Below are 20,276 nucleotides of genomic sequence, written 5' to 3'. Positions count from 1 at the left end.
GTGTCCTTGCCTAATAAAGAGGATTCCCTTAGAGAGCTGCCAGTTCAGTCAATTGAGTGCCCTTAGGATAAGGGATAACACAATGTGTGGGTACTTACTTGGGACTCTGAGGGAGCAACCAGACATTCAACCACAATCCACACATGCAACACCCACCTTCGCCTGAGTAGTACTCTGTAGGGACAATGTTCTCATCCCAGATTATCTTCTCTGTAGGATAAAGGGGCATCTGGTTAAGTTGCTCAATCTGAGATATTCGGCGCTCATGACGTGATACCTGGGGGTTGGCGTAAAAGACACAAGAGAGACAATTGGTTTAATGAACGTGGACCCTAGCACCTGCATAACTGACATTTTGTATATTTTCCATTTTTATCTTTCCTGTTCTGGAAAAAGACATACATTCCGTGAATTACTTACTTTGTCAAGGAGGGTGATATCTGCTGCTGAATACAAACCAGCTCATCTGATCCAGAGGAGAAAAAAACCTGAAACTAGCCTAACACTGGCAGCGCTACCTCTCAGAAAGAGCAGGTGTTCCACCTCAAGTATTTATGACTGTGTTCTCTGCAGCATGCATGATTGTTTTGTTACTGTGTGGCAGAGTTGTAGTCCTGTGACCCCTTCCTGATTAACCTACCTAGTCAAAGGTGGTTGTTGGTTGTTTGGGGCAACCTCAGGCACACTTAAATGAGTCCTCTGACATTGTCTCCTACAACAATCTAATCAAATAATTATGAAACAGCTCTTCTACATCCCTATTCAGAGAGGACCTGCGGAGGGTCTGAGTGGGTAATTATGAATAACCACAGGAAAAACCTTCAAAGACCCACTCTGATGAAGAGGTCTTCAGCATATGTGAGTGTGTGTTGGTGAGACTAACTGGACAAGGGACCTACAGATTCCTGGAGGGGTTTTAAAATTGAAAATGGGGAGTACAAGGGATGGGGAGCAGAGAGCACAATCACACCTGCTCCAGCCTTTCATGATATTTAAAAAAGAGAGAGAAGAAAGAAAAAAGGCCCTCTATCTCATCAGCACTGCCTTCAATACATTCTATGTGACACAAATTTTCACAGAGTGCAGTAATTCGATTATAAGGCAGATTCAAGAGGGACAGCAGTGAAGAGGGAATACTATATGCATTCCAAGGTCAAGAGCTTAAATTAATGATTTAAAAATGAAAAACATGAAACCTATTATGCTGTAGCATTGACTGATCAGCTATTGCTTTGAAAAATAACTGCTTGCCAACATTAAAGTATGCTATTACCAAATATACATATTTCCCACTGCCAGTTGACAGCAGTTAATTCCTTTATGCAATGGAGCACTCTCTTTAAAGTCAGTTTAGAAGATCAAGAGCATTAAAGATTGCCAAAATACATATTTTAATTTTGCTTAAGAGAACAACAGCTATATTCAGAACAACTTTTTGTTGTTTGTTATTAAAGTTCACAGTTGCACTGCCTGAACTAGACCACTGTCAATTTTTTTGACCAACAGGATTGCCATTTCAATTTTAAATTCAAGTGCCTGTATAGACAATACAACAAAAGGCCTAACACTGCACTTACCAACAGCTCAAGAAGAACCTCCCTCTCATAGGTGGTGTCTTGCCCTTCAGGCAGCTCTGGCAACAGACATAGGTATGAGGCCACCTGGTGGAGCATATTGGGACTGTTGAGAAAGGTGAGATGAACAAATTGTGAGTCAGCTAGAAAAGTAGCAGTTACACATTCAGCTGCCATAACTCTCCACAACAGGAATGAAAATATCTCAGATCGTGTGTGTGTGTGTGTGTGTGTGTGTGTGTGTGTGTGTATATATATATATCTCACACACACACCTGCATCACCCTCTAAGAAAGTGAATTACCAAATGAGGGTGGCACTAACCCTGTGTGTGTGAAGACTGACAAACCTATCAAATTATTTGTGCCTCGAAGCACTGCAACAGAAAGTAATTCCTCTGTTTGCTTTGACTCTACACTCCTGCTCTGTCAGCATGTGTGTTAAGAGATCGGGGCTCACTGATACGACAGGATTATGAAAATCAAAGCTGAGGTGTGGCTCTCAGCATATAGACCTGTTTTAATCAGGTGGACAAACTGTGACACGGGCAGGGTCTGGTAGACAGTGAAGAAAAGGGCTTGGACAAATTGTGGCAGGACCTGATAGTCACACGTGACACTGACTATATCCGTGCATCTGCATGCATTCTGCTTGTTGTGATGCCACGCTTGGCCAGCCGAGCGGCAATTCTGCCAGTGTTGCAGTTTGGTGGCCGAGTGGATGACCTGGCATAGGTCATGTGGACATTCCTTCCCTTAGCAACAAAATAACAGCAGCAAAACAACTAACTCTGAGTAATGGAGATGACTGGACCAGGCCATGACTGACGGCTGGGCCACTGAGAGGGTAAGATAATGATGTAGACCTAATAAGACTGGTCCAAACTAAGTTTATTCCATAGCCTTACAGCCCTCCCAAGCCTTGTTTAGTTTTTAGCCAATAAACCCATAAAGTCAATTTTGGCATGCGATTTAATAATGTCAAATACCAAAGATATTACCTACTAAGATGAGGGCACCAATATTCAACAAGGTAAACACTTGTGTAAATATAACCACAATGTGTGACAATATCACAGGCCTCACAGGTCTCTTTTTCAAAGTAAACACAAGAAAAGCATACAACTATAACAAATCACTTGGAAAGTACAAGGTTTCAGCTTTCACCTTATTTTTTATTTTCATATCTGGGTAAAAATCCTCAGAATTAGGGACCAAGCTGCATTAAAAAATATATTTGTTAAAACACTTTTTCCAAACAGAGGCTCATTCTGAAGAACTTAATTACACCAGTTACATGATCATTTCCTGTAGCGATTACTCTCTTCAATTGTTTCCTTTCACAAAGAGTTATCATTCAGTCAGGTGTTTGTTTTTGGCCTTAAATGACACTCAGTGTGTTTTATGTAACTGGAAGAAGTAACTGCGTATATAGGACAGACAGGGTTTGTATATGTGTGGGCAGGCTATGCAATAATGCTGCGTTTGTGTGTTTAGGGGACTTAGCGGATAAATTCAGAGCGGCGGGTGACACGCAGCTAAGCCCATGGGTATCGCAGCTGGAATAAACTGGCATTAGCATGAGTTGTTTGGATGAAAAGTGCCTTGTTAAATCTGATTGGCATATTTGGAGTTACCCAGGAGCTTCTTTGGTGACAGTTGTGGAACAGGGAACAATGCAGCTCCTGCAATATTCAAAACCCTAATTCTGGGAAAAAGGAGCAGTGCTTCTAGATATACATGAAATGGTTCAGCTCTGTCTTTACCTGACTCAACTCAGCTCAGCTCGGCTCATAATGCTCTGCCTGACTCAAAGAAACTTAGTATTGGGTTTAAACATCTATAATCCATTACAGAAGTTTAAAAGGGCTGATAGATATGGAACCACTGACTGCAAAGAGGAAATTCATGCTGCTTCAACATAGTACCTCAGGGCAATCATGGCATATGAAGACATTAGATACCGTCCAAACAAACAAGTAATCAGTCACCTAGTATACTTATGATGACTTGCAGACTCTCTAAAAGCTTGCCTAAATTGACCATGATAAGAAATGCCTAGAAAGGTTAGAAACCCTGGCGTAATAAAGTTATAAGAAATAGTAAAATTTCTAATAAATCCATGTCTTTTTATTCTTCTTTAAGCATGGGCACAAGTAAAAAAACAAAAAACAAAAAACAAAACAAAAAAAAAACTAAACCAAACACGGTGGCCAATACATCAAAGTGAGGGTGCTTTATGGCTCTTTGGCAAGCTAATATGATCTGACAAACACAGCTGTTCAAAGGGTTTATTCTCAAGCCACTGCAAATCGATTAAATTAATGAGCCGTGCCTCTCTCTCTGGCTGGTACCAGCTGCCTGTTCAAGATCTTACTAGCTGCCATTTAGCAGTGAAGTCAGGCAGCAACGCTATACGGAAACAATGAACTAATGTTTGTGTGTATACCTGTGCCTTTACTGAGGCTTGGGCAGAAGAACATCCAAACATGGCCCATTTGTTTTCATGAAACTCTTAAAATCTATGCTTTGGGAAAAAAAACTGAAATAATTTTTGTCTTTACACCATGCAGAACACTAACCTCCTGTAGAAGAGTAGAGTAGAAAACAGATTGCTGACATTTGTGTCATTAAATGTGAAGTTAAGTCAAATATGCAGTATAAGCTGACAGCACTCTTGCTAAAGCAGTTTCATTCTTAACGGGTCACTGTAGTTTTACCGACTCCAATCATGCATAACCTCCCAACACCTCCTTCCATTTGTGCACTGATTAACTGCAAGTTCATTTCATGATTCATTTGGGATGTTTTCATTTACCTGAGATGCCCAAAGTGTTTGGTCAAGGATTCTCGTGTGTCCACCGCGGCTACATTTGCCAGAGCAAAGTCGAGCAACTCCGGGAAATGGGAAAAGGCTGCCCTCTGCAAAACAGAAATCAGAGAGTAAAATCATGATGTATGAACACACTGCAAAATATTACCATTGGGCAACTGCTAAGCTTTTTCGACATATCTTAGCGCATCAATATTAAATATCACTGCGAGAGCAGAGCCCTGAAACAGTATAGTAGGTAATATATAAGTCCATACCTGCCCGAACCAGCTAAAATACACCACTACATATTAGGGCTGGGTAGCATGGCTTAAAAATAAAATCTAAAAGCATTTTTAGACCAAACTTGATTTTTAATTTTTTAGATTCATTTCCTTCAAATTCAAATTAATCGATAAAAAAATGATGCATCACCCAGCCCTACTGGCCGTCCCTCTGTACTCTTTTACACATATTTACCTGCAGTGAGGTGATTCTGTCGTAGTGCAGAGTCGTCATCTCTTTCTGCGTCAGGGCGTTTCCTGTCTGGTCATTGATCTCAAAGCCTGCATAAAACTTCAGCATGTCCAGCAGCTGCAGAGGTGACAGCGCAACAGCAACTTACTTCCTAACCTAACCCTTCCACATGAAAATGAAAGCAGGGGCAATCACACCATGCATACGCATACATTTTCTTGTGTTTATGTGTCGCATACCTGGCAGAAAAGGTGTCCCTCCTTTTCTCTGCTAGTGAGGCTGGAGAGGTGGCAGCTGACCACCAAATGAGAGTCATCCAGCACTGTGTTAAACCAACGTCTTGTGGGCAGCAGGGCCTCGACAGACAGAACATGATGATTAAGCACTGGGTTAAATGCTTACAGTTGTGGTTAACTGACCTGAAAGTGAACTCAGCTGATGTAACTAGGAAGCATATTGTAAAAAGCAGGGGAGAAGGAAATGCTGCTTTTGTGCACAGCAGCAAAATAATTAATAATTAAGACGGACAGGATTTGTTAGATTTGAAGCAAAAGTCATCTGATAACTTTCCACCACAGAGAAGAGAATGGAATATACCGACACCTCTCAGGGGTCAAAAGAATCAATTCATCCAACAACAACAACCACAGTTCCGAGAATATGGACCACAATTATCCCTATATCTTATCGATCCATGGTCTTTTCTTGTCTCGAGGTTGTTTTGAAGCATATGATAGAGAGAAGCCCTAAGAAAAACCGGCAGTGAGATGTGAAGACAAAAGGGAAAAACTGGCTCAGTTACCACTATAACCATTCTTTATTATCTTCTTTTAGCCAAAAACAGAGAAACACTGTCAATTACATAACAGGTGCTTTCGTAGGAATATGTCAAAGAAACACTGAACCTATAGAGGATGACTTGTGTCTATTAAAGTGTAAAGGCTTTAAGAGAAGAACAGCCCAGAGAAAGAAATCAGGATCATAAAATAAAACGCAATCTGGAACATTGAAATGCAAACGACATGCAAACCATCCAAACGAAGTATCCATTTTCCTATTCATTTAAAACTGATCTTCAAAAGGCAGCAGGTGCAGCACATGGCAGAGCAGATACCTTTATATCCAACAGCCATCTTTGATCTCAACACAGTCCTGACAGCTAGCATAAAACAGGCATTAAAACAGGGATCCTTTTTCCTGCATTCATTTTCAGGTCGTCATCAGAGACGGGTAAGTATGGATTTCAGGCAACTAAGGCTTTGTAAAAGGATAGTGCTAAAGGACAGGAGATGTCTCAGGAGACAGTCAGCTGGCTGGCCACTAGCCACTGCCAGAAACAGCAAGGCTGGTCTGTAAGCAGAAAATTCCATTATGAAATCTACTGAGCTCCCTTGCAAGTAACAGGAGATCTGCAAAGGCAACAGGAGCAACAATCTTATGTGACATTGTGTCCTTACTTCACATAGCCAGCCACATTGGCAAGGTTTTCTTGAATGAATATATCAAAATATATTTTCAAATATTTCTTTTAATTTAGCAAGTAGATTATTTTTATGAACTATTTGATCAGCCAAAGTTTGATGCAGTAACAATGCAACTTGCATGCAAACCCACAAAATCCTTAACAAACGGCATGCACTTAGTCCCAGACCATGTGGTAAAAAGAGCATTAGTCTTGAAATCCAAACCACTTTCAGCCCAGCGGCACAGGTCAAGCCTGTTTGTGACCGATCTATATATGGGCAAAAAGAAAATGTTTGCACTTTTGGGTAGAGCTGCTCAGTATGCTGCGGTACAAGCACTAAAAGGAAAAACAGCAAAGTGATACAGTAAAATAGTAGAATCTTTATTCTCAATTCATGTTTTTTTTTTTTTTAGATTTAAAAAAACACAAATCACAACACAAAAAACTAAATGTCATTGTGTAGATGCAGTTCTACTTTAAAGCAATTGAAAAACTGCATTACTTGGAGTTCATTCTACAAGGCATTCTTCAAAGTTGTCAGAACGTAAATGAAGAATCGATGATGAAACATCGGTTATTGAATTTAGACCTACATGTTAATGAAAAAGTGTGCAGAAAAAAGCTGAACTGTTGTTCCCTTGAACACAGTGATTATACTTTGATCAAAACGACATACACTACACATTGCCTTACACATTATACCACATGTCAGAACCCATCATGCGGAAAATAACCTTTCCTCCTACTCAAAAACTAATCAAATCCTGCATAGCTTTGCAGACAGCTAAGACAGAGACGCATTGGAAGAAGCTGAGACTGGACATAAATATGAAGGACAAAAGGCAAATGAGTGCTGCAGAAATGGGTGTTTACACCATCAGTACACTGTGATTAAGCAAATATAGTGAAGGCCAACACCCTGCATTCAAATACTTCAATTTTATTTTCACCAAATAAGGTGGTGGAATAGAAAGCTATGTCTTACCTCCAAATCAATCATGAGTTCAAGGAATCGCTCACAATAATGTACTTTGTCCATGGATACAGTCTCTGTGGAAAAAAGATGGAGGAGCATGTGCTGTCAGTGACAAATGTAATATGACAGACCAGCAGATCTGAAAATATGAACATACAAGGCCAAAACAAAATAGACAGGGGTGAGATGTAGCAGTAGAAAGGAGGTTGTGTAGTTATCAACAAGGAAATGAGGACAGCAAACGCATGTGGACAACACTAAGGTGCCATGCTGAGTGTGTGAGTCTCACTGAGAGATACTGCTTTGCCAGCACAGCAGCATGCTGGGACCTCAGTCCTCATTAAGCATGTTGGTGTGCTTGTTTGTGTGTAAATGTGTATGCACTTAAAGTTGAGGAATGTAGCAAGTATTAGAGTGATTTGACTCCTGCTGGTCTTTATACTATAATCTGTCCTGTCAGGTTTGAATTCTATCTAAACACAAAAACAAACATGGTCTGTTTTTAGCATTCAGGTGGAGGGGGGGGGCTCTGTGTCTGCCTGCATTACAACATAATAGACAGCGCCAGTGGCTCCATGACAGCTGGAGCAGATGCTTCTTCGGCAGCTGCACAAGTCAGAAAGAAAGAAAAGGACTGAAATACTGATCAAAATGGGCAATATTGTGTTTCACTCAGTCGATATCTCTACATAAGAGATGTGCTCTCTGACTCTTAGCATTATTTATTAAAAGTAATTTAGCAAAATCCAATGGCCATTGTTTTGGTTGAAGAAATTCCATGTTAATCAGTTGCAAACAAGAACACCATGAGATCCCCAAAGGAAATAAAAGCATTTTTGTTGTTTACCTGAGGGTGGGATTGACACGAGAACTGCAAGAAATTTTTTAATCAGAGCCGAGAGGAAGGTCCTCTCTTTTTTTGCCCTGAGGAGGACACACACAAAAAAGAAAAATCAGGAAGAGCTTAGAAACCCATAGATTACAGCACATGATTATCTAGTCTGTATAAAACTTAACAGGCTAGCAAAGAAAATAAAATTACTGCTCAGCTGCGTCAGCATCCATCTTATCGTATTTCTTCTTTATTAGATTCCAAAACTTCTGCAGCTTTGGAACTTTCTTCAGTTCATGTTGAAGTCTAGACTGCAAACATGACAGAAACAAATTAATGGATTTTATCACAGAATTTGTGTCACAGTGAGGAAGAAATTCTTTTCAATGAAAGTATCACACAAAGTAATTACTTTGTGTGCACTTATAACCACACAAAAAATGTATTAGGGTATTTGGTTGAAGTCTTACTGGTAAGATGCACATCCACATAGGCAGAGATATGAGCTGCTGCACCTGTTCTCTGATCAAATCTACCTCCTGGCAGGAATGTGCACAGAACGAGGGGACAGAGAGAGTGAGAGGGAGGGAGATGTCAAAATATATTGCACATGACAGATTTTTATTACACTTCAGCCCATGATAAAAGTCTGCAACTAAAATATTTAGAGGGCTTTATACGATATCCTCAAAATGCACCAGGTGATCACAGCAGATTTTAAAGTGAGACATCTGCAGTGCTTCCCAGCGGTTTAATGCGGCTGCAGATGGGTGGGTTTTCACCCAAGTTATATTTCCTGGTACACTACCGCCACCTAGTGGATTTTAGAAACACTAGCTTTTTCTCCACTAATGTTATGGTATCCTTCAATTTCTATTCAGTCACAACAACAGATAAAAGCTAGTTTCAATGTTTAAATGTTATTATCAGAATACAAGATGAAACCTTCCATTTAAGTACTAGCATGAATGCCAATATGCTAATTTATTTCAAATGCAGAAGACCAACCCTCCCAGAAATTAGGGAATAATTTCTTTACTCGGTAAGTACAGCTAAAGTAGACATTCAGTAGACGTCAGAATTACAATAAGTTAATTGGTTGTACCAACCAGACTGTTGAAGCAGTGATCCAGGAAGACCAGCAGCACAGTTTGCTCCCTCAGAGTGAGGCCAGCCTCCTCGCCTGCCAACACAGCTTCCATCGCACATTTGAAGAAGAAAGGGAAGTGGGTGGGCTCTTTCTTGAACACCTGATATACACCACACAACACAAATGCAACATTGTTGTAGAAAACACTCAGTTTGAAGGTGATGGTAGAAATCGGGTCTCGCAAGTTTGGTCACCACGTAATCACAAGCGTCATTTGATAAATACTGCATTGTTTTTTGTTTTGTTTTTTTTTACCTCCCAAGCTGGAACATTCTCTCTGAACTTCTCGTTGACAATGCAACAAATGGACATGAGGAAGGCATTGCTAGACACCTCAGGAGTGTAGTTCACCCATAGGTAGTTCTCAAGGTACTGACTGGAGGATAGGAAAATAAATGAGTATACATTCTTTCAAGTCATTACAAATACTAGGAATGAGAGGAAGTGTAAACGTTTTACCTGAACTCAAGCAGCATAATTTTTCTGATGGCAAATCTGAAAACATACACATTAAAAAATATGTGTAAAATAGATAGAGAAATTAGGTGGGGAGCACTTCAAGTTGAAAATGCTACATATTCACTTACTTGGACTGAAGAATCTCTTTTTCATAAACATCTTCCATCACCTAAACAAACAGCAGAGAACTTTACAATTTGAAGGATTTAGACAAACACAGATGATCCCTATCACAATGCTAAGAGCATAATGTGTGGTTGTCCAAGTTTAAGTCACCGAATGGTAAAAACAGCACTTTACAATTTAGTTTTAAGACTAAATGATAAAAAGTTTACAGTTAACAAGTAAACTAACACTGTAATAAACACAGTGCACATAACAGAAACGTTCTCATTAAAGTAGTTCAAACACAGAAATAACTCTAAGACACAGAAACGCATATATCTCACCTTTGGGTCAAATGGCAGTTTATTCTTTGCATGAGGAGCCCAATATTTATTAGCCAACTGAAACAAGACAGAAGTAAGTAAATAGAAGTGGGCATGGCAGCACATACACAGAGACTGAAGATCGTGTGATCCACAGCACACAAACAATTCTAGTTTAAAACAAACAAACAAAAAACTGAAAAACTTGAACTACCTGTGTGACATATTCCGCATTGATTTGCGACACAGAAGGAGCTGCTGCCTTTTTAGCGGGGGTTTCTTTCTCCATCTTGGCCTTTTCGACTGAGAAAAGGAAAGGGAGAGTAACTCAATATTTGGAAAACACTAAATCCGTTCACTGAAACAAAATAAACTACGTGTATGGCTATTTGTACAGAATTTCCGGATTTAAGGGGGAAAAAAAGTCGGGTAAAGAAGCTACAACTAAGTGTTGAACACAGAAAGCAGGCACGTAGGTTGAAAAGTAAAACATTTAATTCACTGAGCTTTATAATACAGAGTAATATAGAGAGTATGATTGTAAATACTGTAAATAATCGTACCCATAAAACATAAACAGTTAAATGTACAGATTAAGTATGTAACGTGTTAGTGACGTTCGCTGTATCACCACATCAGACGAGGAGCTAAGCTAACTAGCTAGTGATACAAAGAGTTGACCGAAATATACATTGATGATATGATTACACACGGTCCCATAACGCATACAAATATATTACAAAATAAATCCACTGACCTTAATTTATTTCATAGCATGAGTGAGGCGCCTTAAGAAAGCTCGTTACGCATGTACACAATCAAAACGCGCTATGTGCGGCTTACTTCCTGACAAAGTGCGTCTCTTTAAGTCTTCCCTTGGTACATGTTACATGTCTTCAGTTCCGGGCCCGTGCCATACTGGAACGAATACGACGAATGTTGTAATTACATAAAACAAGATCAAATGAATTAGATTTGTGAATAGCGGGGACCAAACCAAGAACTGATCGTCGCTGAAAGTTTTTCTTTTTTGAGGATTGTTTTATTTTTCAGCCAGAATGAACTGAGCACAAGTCACAGCAAAGCACCAAATAAAAGATTAATAACAATGTATTATTGTACTTTACATACTTGTACATACAGAACCCTTCAAAGTTTTGGACACAAGCTCCCGTTCAAATGAATAAGAAAGTGTCCAAACTTTTGACAGGTACTGTACATGCACAGACATAATGAAAAAAGAAAAAGAAAATCAATAGTATAACTTGATAATAAATACATTTCATGGTAACATTTGATTATCGGTGAGTGAGCAGTCTGTGTGTTCTGACATGTGATGATTGTGTGAAAGCTTTTCCACAGATGTCACACGTAAATGGCCTCTGACCGGTATGGACCAGATAATGCCTCTTCAGTTTAGAAGGAGAGACAAAAGTTTTACAGCAAACATCACATTGATTCTTTTGGGCTGACCCTGACATCGTAGGCTGGACGTTGATTGAGCAAAGATGTTGCTTTAGATCACCTCTGCTTTCAAAATTTGCAAAGCACTTGTCACACTGAAACACAGTTCGTGGTTCACACCAGTAGCCATCTGTGAAGTCAACCCGGATTCGATCCCCATCCAAAGAACTCGCAGGTTCATCATTGAGCATCTTGTTGCCTTCAAAAATTGCTATAACTCCTCCATGCTGATACGGCATTTCTCCATTTTCTGCATTACCCTCATAATGATGTGACAAAGGTAGAGCTGCCATGTTTTGACTTTCAACAAGCCTATTTATTTCAAAAGCAAGCTCAGAGGGAAACGAATAGCTATGATGGTCTTCATCCCTGTTTATAGTTTGATTGTAATTTTCTTTTTGTTTTTTATCTGATTTGTTATTTTCCTCTGTTAGGCCTACTTCTTGTACTGTCAGCCACTCAGTATCTGTTGCCTCTTTGCAATAAGATAAACCTCCATTGGTGAATGCGTAATAACCAACATTGTCATAATGTGACTCTGCCTGTGCTCTCATTGCATCCACACTGAAATCTGTGCAGTCAGCTAGGATTTCAATGCATTCATCCCGGAGATGGTTGGGATCCCGCCTTTCTCTCTGGCTATCATCTGAGGTCCTAGTGTGTTGTCTGCAACTCTGCTCGTGGATTTTTAGATGACCACGCTGTGTGAAGGTTTTGCCACACAAAGTGCATTTATACGGCCTTATCCCAGAGTGAGTGACCAAGTGCCTTGACAGCTTATATGGAGAAACAAAGTTCTTAGAGCATATTCTGCAAACATGACGTTTCTTTTTCTCACAAGTATTACTTTTTGGCTTTGATTTAAAGACACTGTTCATTTCTGTTATAGGTTTTTCATGGCTGGTACAGATTAATGCTCTTTGTCCTCTACTTCCAGTACCGACCAAAACTGAATGTGTAGTGTCTCTGTTCACAGACATTTGTTGTTGTGGGATGCAAATGGTGATTCTTGGGTAAAGCTGGTGTTGACTATTGATTTTCAGTTTTCTGATGTCCACTTGTTGATTGACTGGTTTGGACGGTTTCCTCTTGCAGTGTGTCCTTCCATGGGTTTTCAGATGTGAGGCCTGCCTAAAAGCTTTCCCACACACAGGACAGTGAAATGGTTTCACGCCTGTGTGTACCATTTCATGCCTTTGTAACTTAGATGCACTTGGAAAAGCCTTTAAACAGTGCAAGCACTTGTGTTTTCCATAGCTTGGATTCTGCATTGGTTTATAAGTCTGTGTCTTTTTAACATTCACTTTGAAAACCTCATTTTTCTTTGAGATAAACGTCAACAATTTGTTCTCCAATTGTCTCTGGTCATTATTCGGAAAGATTTCTTTAGAAGGGTGTTTCACAGACACTACATCTCTACCATTGGGTGTCACAACACCCTGTTTTTGTGATAACATTTCCTGGATCTGGACGTCTGCTGAGGACTTCATATTAAACCAGCTTGTGCGTGAAGGTGGCCGATTGATATACAGAGATCGCTGTTTTTGATATCTTGACCACAGGTGAGTGCGACAATGAACCCTCAAGTGTGTTTTCTGCCGAAATCTCTTTCCACACACTTCACATCCAAAAGGCCTTTGTCCAGTATGAGTCATCATGTGCCTCTGAAGTTTTGATCCAGATGGGAAATATTTTGAACATGTTTGGCACTGATGCATAGAGTTCATTCTCTGCTGTTTAGCAGTTGAATGGCAGGTTTCCTTCTGTTGGGACAGAATCTCTTGAGAGGAAGAGTCATTCAAATTTTCACTCCATGTTTTTGGTTGAACATTGTTCAGTTCCACCGGGTGTGCTGGGTTAATTGTTTCAGAATCGCGCATATTGTCTTGCATGGGAGCAGGACCTCCCAATCCTTTTTGGTTCAGATGAATTGTATGATGGCGTATTAAATTAACTTCCAACCGAAATGATCTGTGACAGATCATACACTGGAATGGTTTAACATCTTTTTGTGTTGCATACCGGAACTCTTCATCTGACATATGACAAATACCCTGACGCTGACTTTCTGCATTGAATGGTTCCGGTTTTACAACTGCATCCAACTTGATTTCAGCCTTATTCAAGGCCTGCACAGTATCTACGCTTATTTTACACTGAAGCTTAAATTCCATGGATGAATCCACAGGATTGTGACAGCTGGTGGATTGTTGAGGTGGTGACTGAGGTTGTTGAATTGAAGTTTGATCGTCAGAACAAAGTCTCTGTCTATTCATTCCATGGCTTGCAGAAACTGAACACTTATTTGCTGTGCTCAGGTGGGATTTCAAGTGTGACTTTTGTCTAAAGGTTTTGCGGCAGATTGTACACAAGTAGGGTTTCTGGCCTGTATGGATAAGAAAATGTCTTTCCAGTTTGGATGGTGAACAAAAGGTTTTGAGACATTTAGGACACTGGTGTTTCAGAGCCAGTTTTCTTGTATTGGAACTGAGTTCTTGTGAGTGAATATCCATCTTTGAACTGGCCTCCTTTGAAAAAGGCTGGCCCCTCTGAATGTGTTTTGGTTTGTAATGCGTCGGTTGATGATTCCAAAGTTGAAGCGGGGTAGTAAATGACTTCAAGCAGATCCTGCAGGTGTGTCCACTGTGGGCTTTGGATACAGATGCGTCCACATTTGCCAAATGAGCTTGATGTGTTTGATCCATACCAACCGAGGTACTGCTTTGGGTCACTGAGCTATTACTTACACATGACTTATTTTTGGGTGAACTTCCAGCATCAGAGAAAGCAAGAACAATATCATGAGGCACTGATTTGCTTTTCCATTCTGGCTGGGCAGCCAACGATGACATCAGAGTGTAATTACCACTGGCACAAGTGCTCATTCCTGCAGCTGGTGTATCGGGTTTTGATTGTTGGATGTTTGTTAAAATGTCATCCAGCTGGGCGCCAGCTGAAGGCTCTGAACGGTGGACCTGCTGCAAGTGTGTTTTTAAATGCCCAGACTGCGTGAAGGCTTTCCCACAGATTTTACAGATGAAGGGCTTCTGGCCGGTATGGATGACATGATGCCTCTGAAGTTTATAGGGCGATGGGAAAGATTTTGGACAAGCAGGGCACTGGTGCATTTTCCAATCATCCGGTAGTCTTCTTATTCGGCCTAAAGCAAAAACACAAGTCATAACGAGTCAAAGAAAAGGACCAAGTCTTATTAATGCAACTGACAAATGAACACAGGACATTATTGCAATAATACGACTATTTAGTTTAACGAACATCTAAATGCTGTGATGTCTTATGCATCTAAAATTTCTTTCTCATTACTGCAATCAGATGGAGCACATTTCACACATTATGAAATTTTTAGTGTCTCATATAAATGACATTACACGCTAATAATACTTGACAAAGGCGTTAACAACATCGCAAAACAATCACACTGAGCATCGAAACTAGCTAACAACTCCTGCTCTGCTGGTGTACAACAAAACAAAACAAAACACTTACTCTGTGCGTTTAGAGCCCCTTTATAACTACCACAGTTATTAACAGCTGACTGTGGACCGTGTTTAGCTTTCTCGCTAACGGAGCGACAATCTCTGACGTCATCCCAGCAACAGGAATGTACGTCCCTCAAAATGTTCGGCGGGAGACAAAGATACTTGGTTCCTATCCGGGGCAGACGTGAGACAGTTATCTATAGGGATCGTTTTGGTGGAGGTTATTCTCATTTGTCGGTCAGAAGGTACACTGGACAAAAGTATCACCAAGAAAACTCATGCTCTAGAATGGGTTTATAGTCCTATAAACTCCTTTTTCTATGGAAACGGTGACTTTGTCGCGACACCTCTGAAGATTTGCCTTTTAGTAGAACATATTAAAGTTGGTATAAGTACCACAGTATACGCATGATTTTAGTTTCCAAATATTCCAAACAACTTAAAATGAACTGTACTCAACCAAATAGTCAATAGCATTGAACATTAAAAGAGTTGGGTCTTTCAAGGTCACAGTCACGCATAGCAAATCAAATTGCATTCGTTCTTTGAATTTATGTTCAAATCCATTCAATTTTATTAATGGAAAAAAGATGGCCAGAAGATTTCTACTTTGACATGTATGGCCCACTCATGTAAGCCATCTGTTTTCCAATTTATTATTTCTTATTCTGTAAATAGATACTATGTACTTCAAAGCACAACAACTTCTGGTCAGGTAGATGTTAAATTTACATGGCAGTCATAGAATTATTATTATTATATAGTTGTTAAAACAGAAGATTAGTTTATTTTGATTACATCCATCTATAAATCCACTGGTCTCTCTCTTCAGCATATTTAAACCAGCTTTATTTTCCTTCAGATAACTTGTCCTGTGAGCTGGTGTTATATAAATAAAATGTACCTGACATAACTCAGTTTATAGTAAGTTCTTTACTGTCATTCAGACCATATTTTATCAGTGCACAGCAAAATGAAATGGAGAGAAAGCATTTTGCTCTGCTGTGCACTTCAAACTATATACTCTCACTGAATGGAGAGCATTGGTCAAATTAATTTTTTTTTATCTGATCAGTTCAAGGAGAGCCAAATGTGGAGTAATTCTAGCTATAAGAAGGCTTGGCTTAACAGATTAATGACTCAGGGTACAAATAAAAATACTGTACAAACTGAATTGAAATCTCAGGTGGTTTCATCACACTGCTTATATTGACCACAAGATGGAGGCAGACACCACTCAATAGCATGAGATTGCTTCTGAGTTGTCAGCTTTACTAAGTTAAGACGGTGTTGGCACCATGAAGACATTTTTTTTTTCGCAATATGTCAGCAGAATCAAACAATACATTACGAAACAAAAGTGTTTTAAAACCAAAAAAATAAACACAGTCATTGGGACAAACCAACCACAGCGTCACAAGGCGTCTTGTGCTGCAAGGTTACTCCTGAGCTAAGCTCCCCTACTGTAGCCCACTGCTATGGGAAAAGAGCTCACACACATCAGCCTGGTTAGCCTAGAGGAGGAAACACAGAGTTAAAGTCCATGTGCAAGGCCACAATGACAAGAGCCGCAGGCTGGTACACTGCACACAAAGGACAATGTTAGCCACAACAGCTAGTTTGTTTGCAGAGTGGTTGCAGGTCAGCTTTGTACAAAAAAAAAAAAAAAAAAAAGTACATTTGACAAAACACATGAGAAAACCAAATGTCACCCTGTCTTTTTTCATTTTGTGAGGAAACACAGTGGAAAGGACACAAAGAAATGTGTCTGCCATGGGCCATCACACTGAGTAATGATGAGGGTGTGCCCATGTTTGGATAAAAACAAGCCTGCTTGAAGACAGCACTAAATGTTTACAGTGTGATCGACAAGTGGTTGTTAGACACAAAATTTCAGCGGAAGAGCTTGTGTGTGTGCGTTACTGAAATGTTGTCTCTTTCTGCTTGTATTTGTATGTATTGTTGCAGTTGAATGCACAGAGAAAAATGCACATGGCATCAAAAGTCAATGAAGAAATTTTTCATGATGAAAATAAATTTGGCACATGCATGAAATTAAAACATAATTCCCCAGGATTTTATGTGTGTCTTCAAAACCACTCCTCAATCTCAGTTGTTTATCTGGGAAGACAGCCAAACATGCACATTCGCTCATCACAGTCAAGTGTACATTACTTTGGATTTGATCTCCTACACAGATTCTCATATTAAATTAACCATGATAATTGACAAATAAAACATTTTCAGAGGATTTTCTTGTTTAGATTTGCATCTTTGTCAAATCTGCAACAGTTAAAGAGCTACATTTATTGAAATTACTGCAATCTAAACATGCGTGAAGTGTAGGTAGATGATAAAAGTTCTTTATGTAGAAAAATGCCCATCTTTTGGTGCTAATTTGACAACTACATCATTAAAAAAAAATCTGAATCTCCCCTCATGGTGGCTATTAAAAAAAAAAAAAAAAAAACAGATAAACATTAACACACTATATTTATGGGGCAATGACTTGCTTGCTCTCATAAATAATTGCTTGTTTGTGTTTTCAACCCACAATGAAAATCCGTAGGCTCCACTGGCTATATCTATTGTTAAATTTTTGATACAACAATCAAAACACTATTGAGGTGGGTGAAGATCAATAACACAGTCCACCCTCCCGCCATCACAAGTGCAAAGATGAGAATAGCGAGAAGTGAAGATGCATTCCAACTCAGATCATCAATACGGTTCATGATCTTTGAGAAAAGAAATGTTCCAGGAGCAATGGTTAATGGTGTTATTTTCTTCCCACGTCGTCACACTGACACCCACCCACCACCAGCACCACCACCGACACACACACTCACAGAACACACACCTGCCCTGCAGCTGTGTGTGGTAGTGTCCCCCTCCTCTATTAACCAGGCTGCCTAAGAATCAATAGAAAACATAAAGAGGCTTAATCTTTTCAGGTGCTTGGTGCTGATTGCCTGTGACACAATAATAACACACCTTGAAACCCATGGACCATGAGCAGGAGAAACTCAGTCACCTCATCCGCACACATTACACACAGCCACAATCCAGTTACACAGTAAATCTATAGGTTTACAACTGAACAGATGGTGGCAGTGGTTGCGCTGGGCCTTTATGAGGGGTCGTAGCTAGCGTGCTAAGAGAAATTCCAACAGAAACAGTGTGATCCAGGAAATATAATTTATTGCCTCATGGAATGAGACACTGCTACTGTCTCCTTTTGTAGACTCGGGTCTCTAGTCTCCTGGTATGCAGCCTTAGGTTACCAAAGTGCTATAAGACTCCTCTCCAAGGCAGAGTAACAGCTGCTGCTGTCTACAATGACAGTGGAGGACACCATGGATTAGTGGCCTAGGTTCTGGGGATACAAAGTAGAATAAAGAAATCCTCAAAACCACAAACAGAGACAGATGTAGCTTTGCATTTCAACAATCAGTCATGATAAACATGTAACATTATTGAGCAGTTACGCAGTGTTTCTTCTCCACATTCCCTGACACCTCGTTGTAAGTCATTATGTGTTGGGCTGTCAGTTGCTCTTCCATGAATGCCCCCCTGAATTCCAGTGCTGTGGATGAATCTGGGTTTCTATAGACTGAGCCAGCAGGACAGGTGGACGATCTGAGAGTCGGGCAAGTCCAGAACTGGAACAAGGGCCACAGAGGGACTGAGCTCTTCTGGTGATCTTCGTAAACTTTCTTCAAGTCCTGACAGGTAAAGATTGGGAAAGGGATGAGGGCAAAAAAGTCGTTAGTTAGGTCAGAACTTTACCTGGAGTTGGACACTAGGTTATCATATAGCTGTCTAGTAGGACTGCCAGAGGAAAGAGGCTGCACTTGACTCTTTCACCAGGGAACTTGGGCCAATTTACAAATTATTGGCATTCTTAAATCCTTGGCAGATTCCAAACCCCCATTCAACTCCCTGAAGTGTAAACATATGGTCAGCAAAGACTGAACAAAAAGCTACAGCTAGCGAGGGGGGGGCTAACCCTGACATGCCCTTTTGGACGACTGAGCAGCTTGTTGGAGGGATCTAGTGGAATGGATCCTTCCCTGGCTCCTGCTGTGCTGTAATGTCAAGAAGCAGCATTGGGACTGCTGCTCAGCTTTACTGGTGCTGAGAGATGTTCTTCAGTGTGTGTGTGTGTGGCTGGACTACAGAGAGTCGTGGACATGTGAGAATTCATTGACTGTCTCAGAGCCTGGTCTTGATGACAGGCTGTCTATTTAGCAGTAGCCTGCTGGGACGTTGGCTCTTCCCTCTTCTTCTCTGTGCACTAATAGGTCACAAGTGTTCCTGCCTTATGGTTTGCTGTCCTCCCTTATTTCTTCGGATTTAACAGCATGTTGGATGGGATTTGGGTGTGGTCCGTGTGATTTTGCATGGTCACTACACACACTACACACAGATCTGGGAAAGCATTTTTTTTTTTTTAAACAATTACTTCAGTTTCTCTAATTTCACAATGACGTCTTCCTAATATAATGTATACCAACAAAATGCAATTGCTAACCAAGTTATCTTGTGTCTCTGTGGACAAATGCAATCTAGTCCTCTTATGATAGCATCCTCTAGTTCTGCAGCAGTACTGTTTGACATCTATGTGAACTTGTAGAGAGAGAGAAATCAGGACATAGAGGTTTCAAGAGCAGTTCAGCACAATTTAATAAGCCTCGCTCCCTTTCATTTTAAGTACACGCAGCATGCCAAACATCCTTACAAAGAGCCCACACACCCTAATTAGCTAATATGTGCTTCAGCTTAAAATGCCCCCACTGAACATAGGCCTTTTTTAGAGGGCATTAAAAGCCTAAATATGTGTTATCAGAGCATGTGGTGCACCCTGGGAAGCAGGATCCTCTGGAGATGGCTAGCTGACAGCTGAATGAGCTAGGGAGATCACAGACAGGATGGTTTTTATTAAGAGAAGAAGCACACCCTTCATCACACCTTGTGCACTGAGCCTTTTTATGTCAGGATGTTTTAATCTTTGTACTTACAGATAGGAAATAATTGTGCTCTCTCTTTGAGTCTCTCTCAGTGCCTGTGTACACAGACATGCCTGCTTATGCATGGATGAGAGACACAAGGGGGGGGTGAAGGTGACTTGAGTGACCAG

At 40.3% G+C, this 20,276-nt stretch overlaps 3 protein-coding genes across 5 annotated transcripts in view; all 3 read right to left on the bottom strand.

Moving 5' to 3' along the window:
• aqr (aquarius intron-binding spliceosomal factor) overlaps window positions 1–11,045 on the bottom strand; it is a 41,188-nt gene extending 30,143 nt beyond the window's left edge. For all 3 annotated transcript variants that reach the window (XM_029493672.1, XM_029493673.1, XM_029493674.1), the window contains exons 1-16: window positions 10,930–11,045; window positions 10,387–10,475; window positions 10,194–10,250; window positions 9,873–9,913; window positions 9,745–9,780; window positions 9,541–9,661; window positions 9,245–9,385; window positions 8,606–8,674; window positions 8,346–8,446; window positions 8,151–8,227; window positions 7,313–7,377; window positions 5,102–5,218; window positions 4,866–4,979; window positions 4,392–4,495; window positions 1,578–1,680; window positions 157–277 (exon numbers count right to left, since the gene is read on the bottom strand). In XM_029493672.1, coding sequence (XP_029349532.1) covers window positions 157–277; window positions 1,578–1,680; window positions 4,392–4,495; window positions 4,866–4,979; window positions 5,102–5,218; window positions 7,313–7,377; window positions 8,151–8,227; window positions 8,346–8,446; window positions 8,606–8,674; window positions 9,245–9,385; window positions 9,541–9,661; window positions 9,745–9,780; window positions 9,873–9,913; window positions 10,194–10,250; window positions 10,387–10,461 — 1,342 coding nt within the window. In that variant the 5' untranslated portion in view covers window positions 10,462–10,475; window positions 10,930–11,045. The remainder of the gene's footprint in view (window positions 1–156; window positions 278–1,577; window positions 1,681–4,391; window positions 4,496–4,865; window positions 4,980–5,101; window positions 5,219–7,312; window positions 7,378–8,150; window positions 8,228–8,345; window positions 8,447–8,605; window positions 8,675–9,244; window positions 9,386–9,540; window positions 9,662–9,744; window positions 9,781–9,872; window positions 9,914–10,193; window positions 10,251–10,386; window positions 10,476–10,929) is intronic.
• Window positions 11,046–11,107: 62 nt separating this feature from the next.
• Window positions 11,108–15,234, bottom strand: LOC115035712 (zinc finger protein 770-like). The gene is made up of 2 exons (XM_029493675.1): window positions 15,144–15,234; window positions 11,108–14,796 (listed from the first exon to the last, which is right to left on the bottom strand). Exon 2 carries the CDS (start codon window positions 14,762–14,764, stop codon window positions 11,471–11,473), a length of 3,294 nt encoding a protein of 1,097 aa, XP_029349535.1. The 5' UTR covers window positions 14,765–14,796; window positions 15,144–15,234; the 3' UTR covers window positions 11,108–11,470.
• A 2,439-nt stretch (window positions 15,235–17,673) lies between these two features.
• Window positions 17,674–20,276, bottom strand: part of dph6 (diphthamine biosynthesis 6) — a 54,015-nt gene continuing 51,412 nt past the window's right edge. Inside the window, exon 15 of the mRNA XM_029494007.1 lies at window positions 17,674–18,861. Coding sequence (XP_029349867.1) covers window positions 18,743–18,861 — 119 coding nt within the window. The 3' untranslated portion in view covers window positions 17,674–18,742. The remainder of the gene's footprint in view (window positions 18,862–20,276) is intronic.

This window comes from Echeneis naucrates, chromosome 22, assembly GCF_900963305.1.
Source record: "Echeneis naucrates chromosome 22, fEcheNa1.1, whole genome shotgun sequence".
NCBI lineage: Eukaryota > Metazoa > Chordata > Actinopteri > Carangiformes > Echeneidae > Echeneis > Echeneis naucrates.
Note: the sequence above shows the minus strand (reverse complement) of the source record. Positions and strands in the feature narration are given on the sequence as shown.

Bases quoted from the DNA above. Each gene is read 5' to 3' on its own strand.
- LOC115035712 (XM_029493675.1), bottom strand. From the start codon at position 14,764: ATGCACCAGTGCCCTGCTTGTCCAAAATCTTTCCCATCGCCCTATAAA.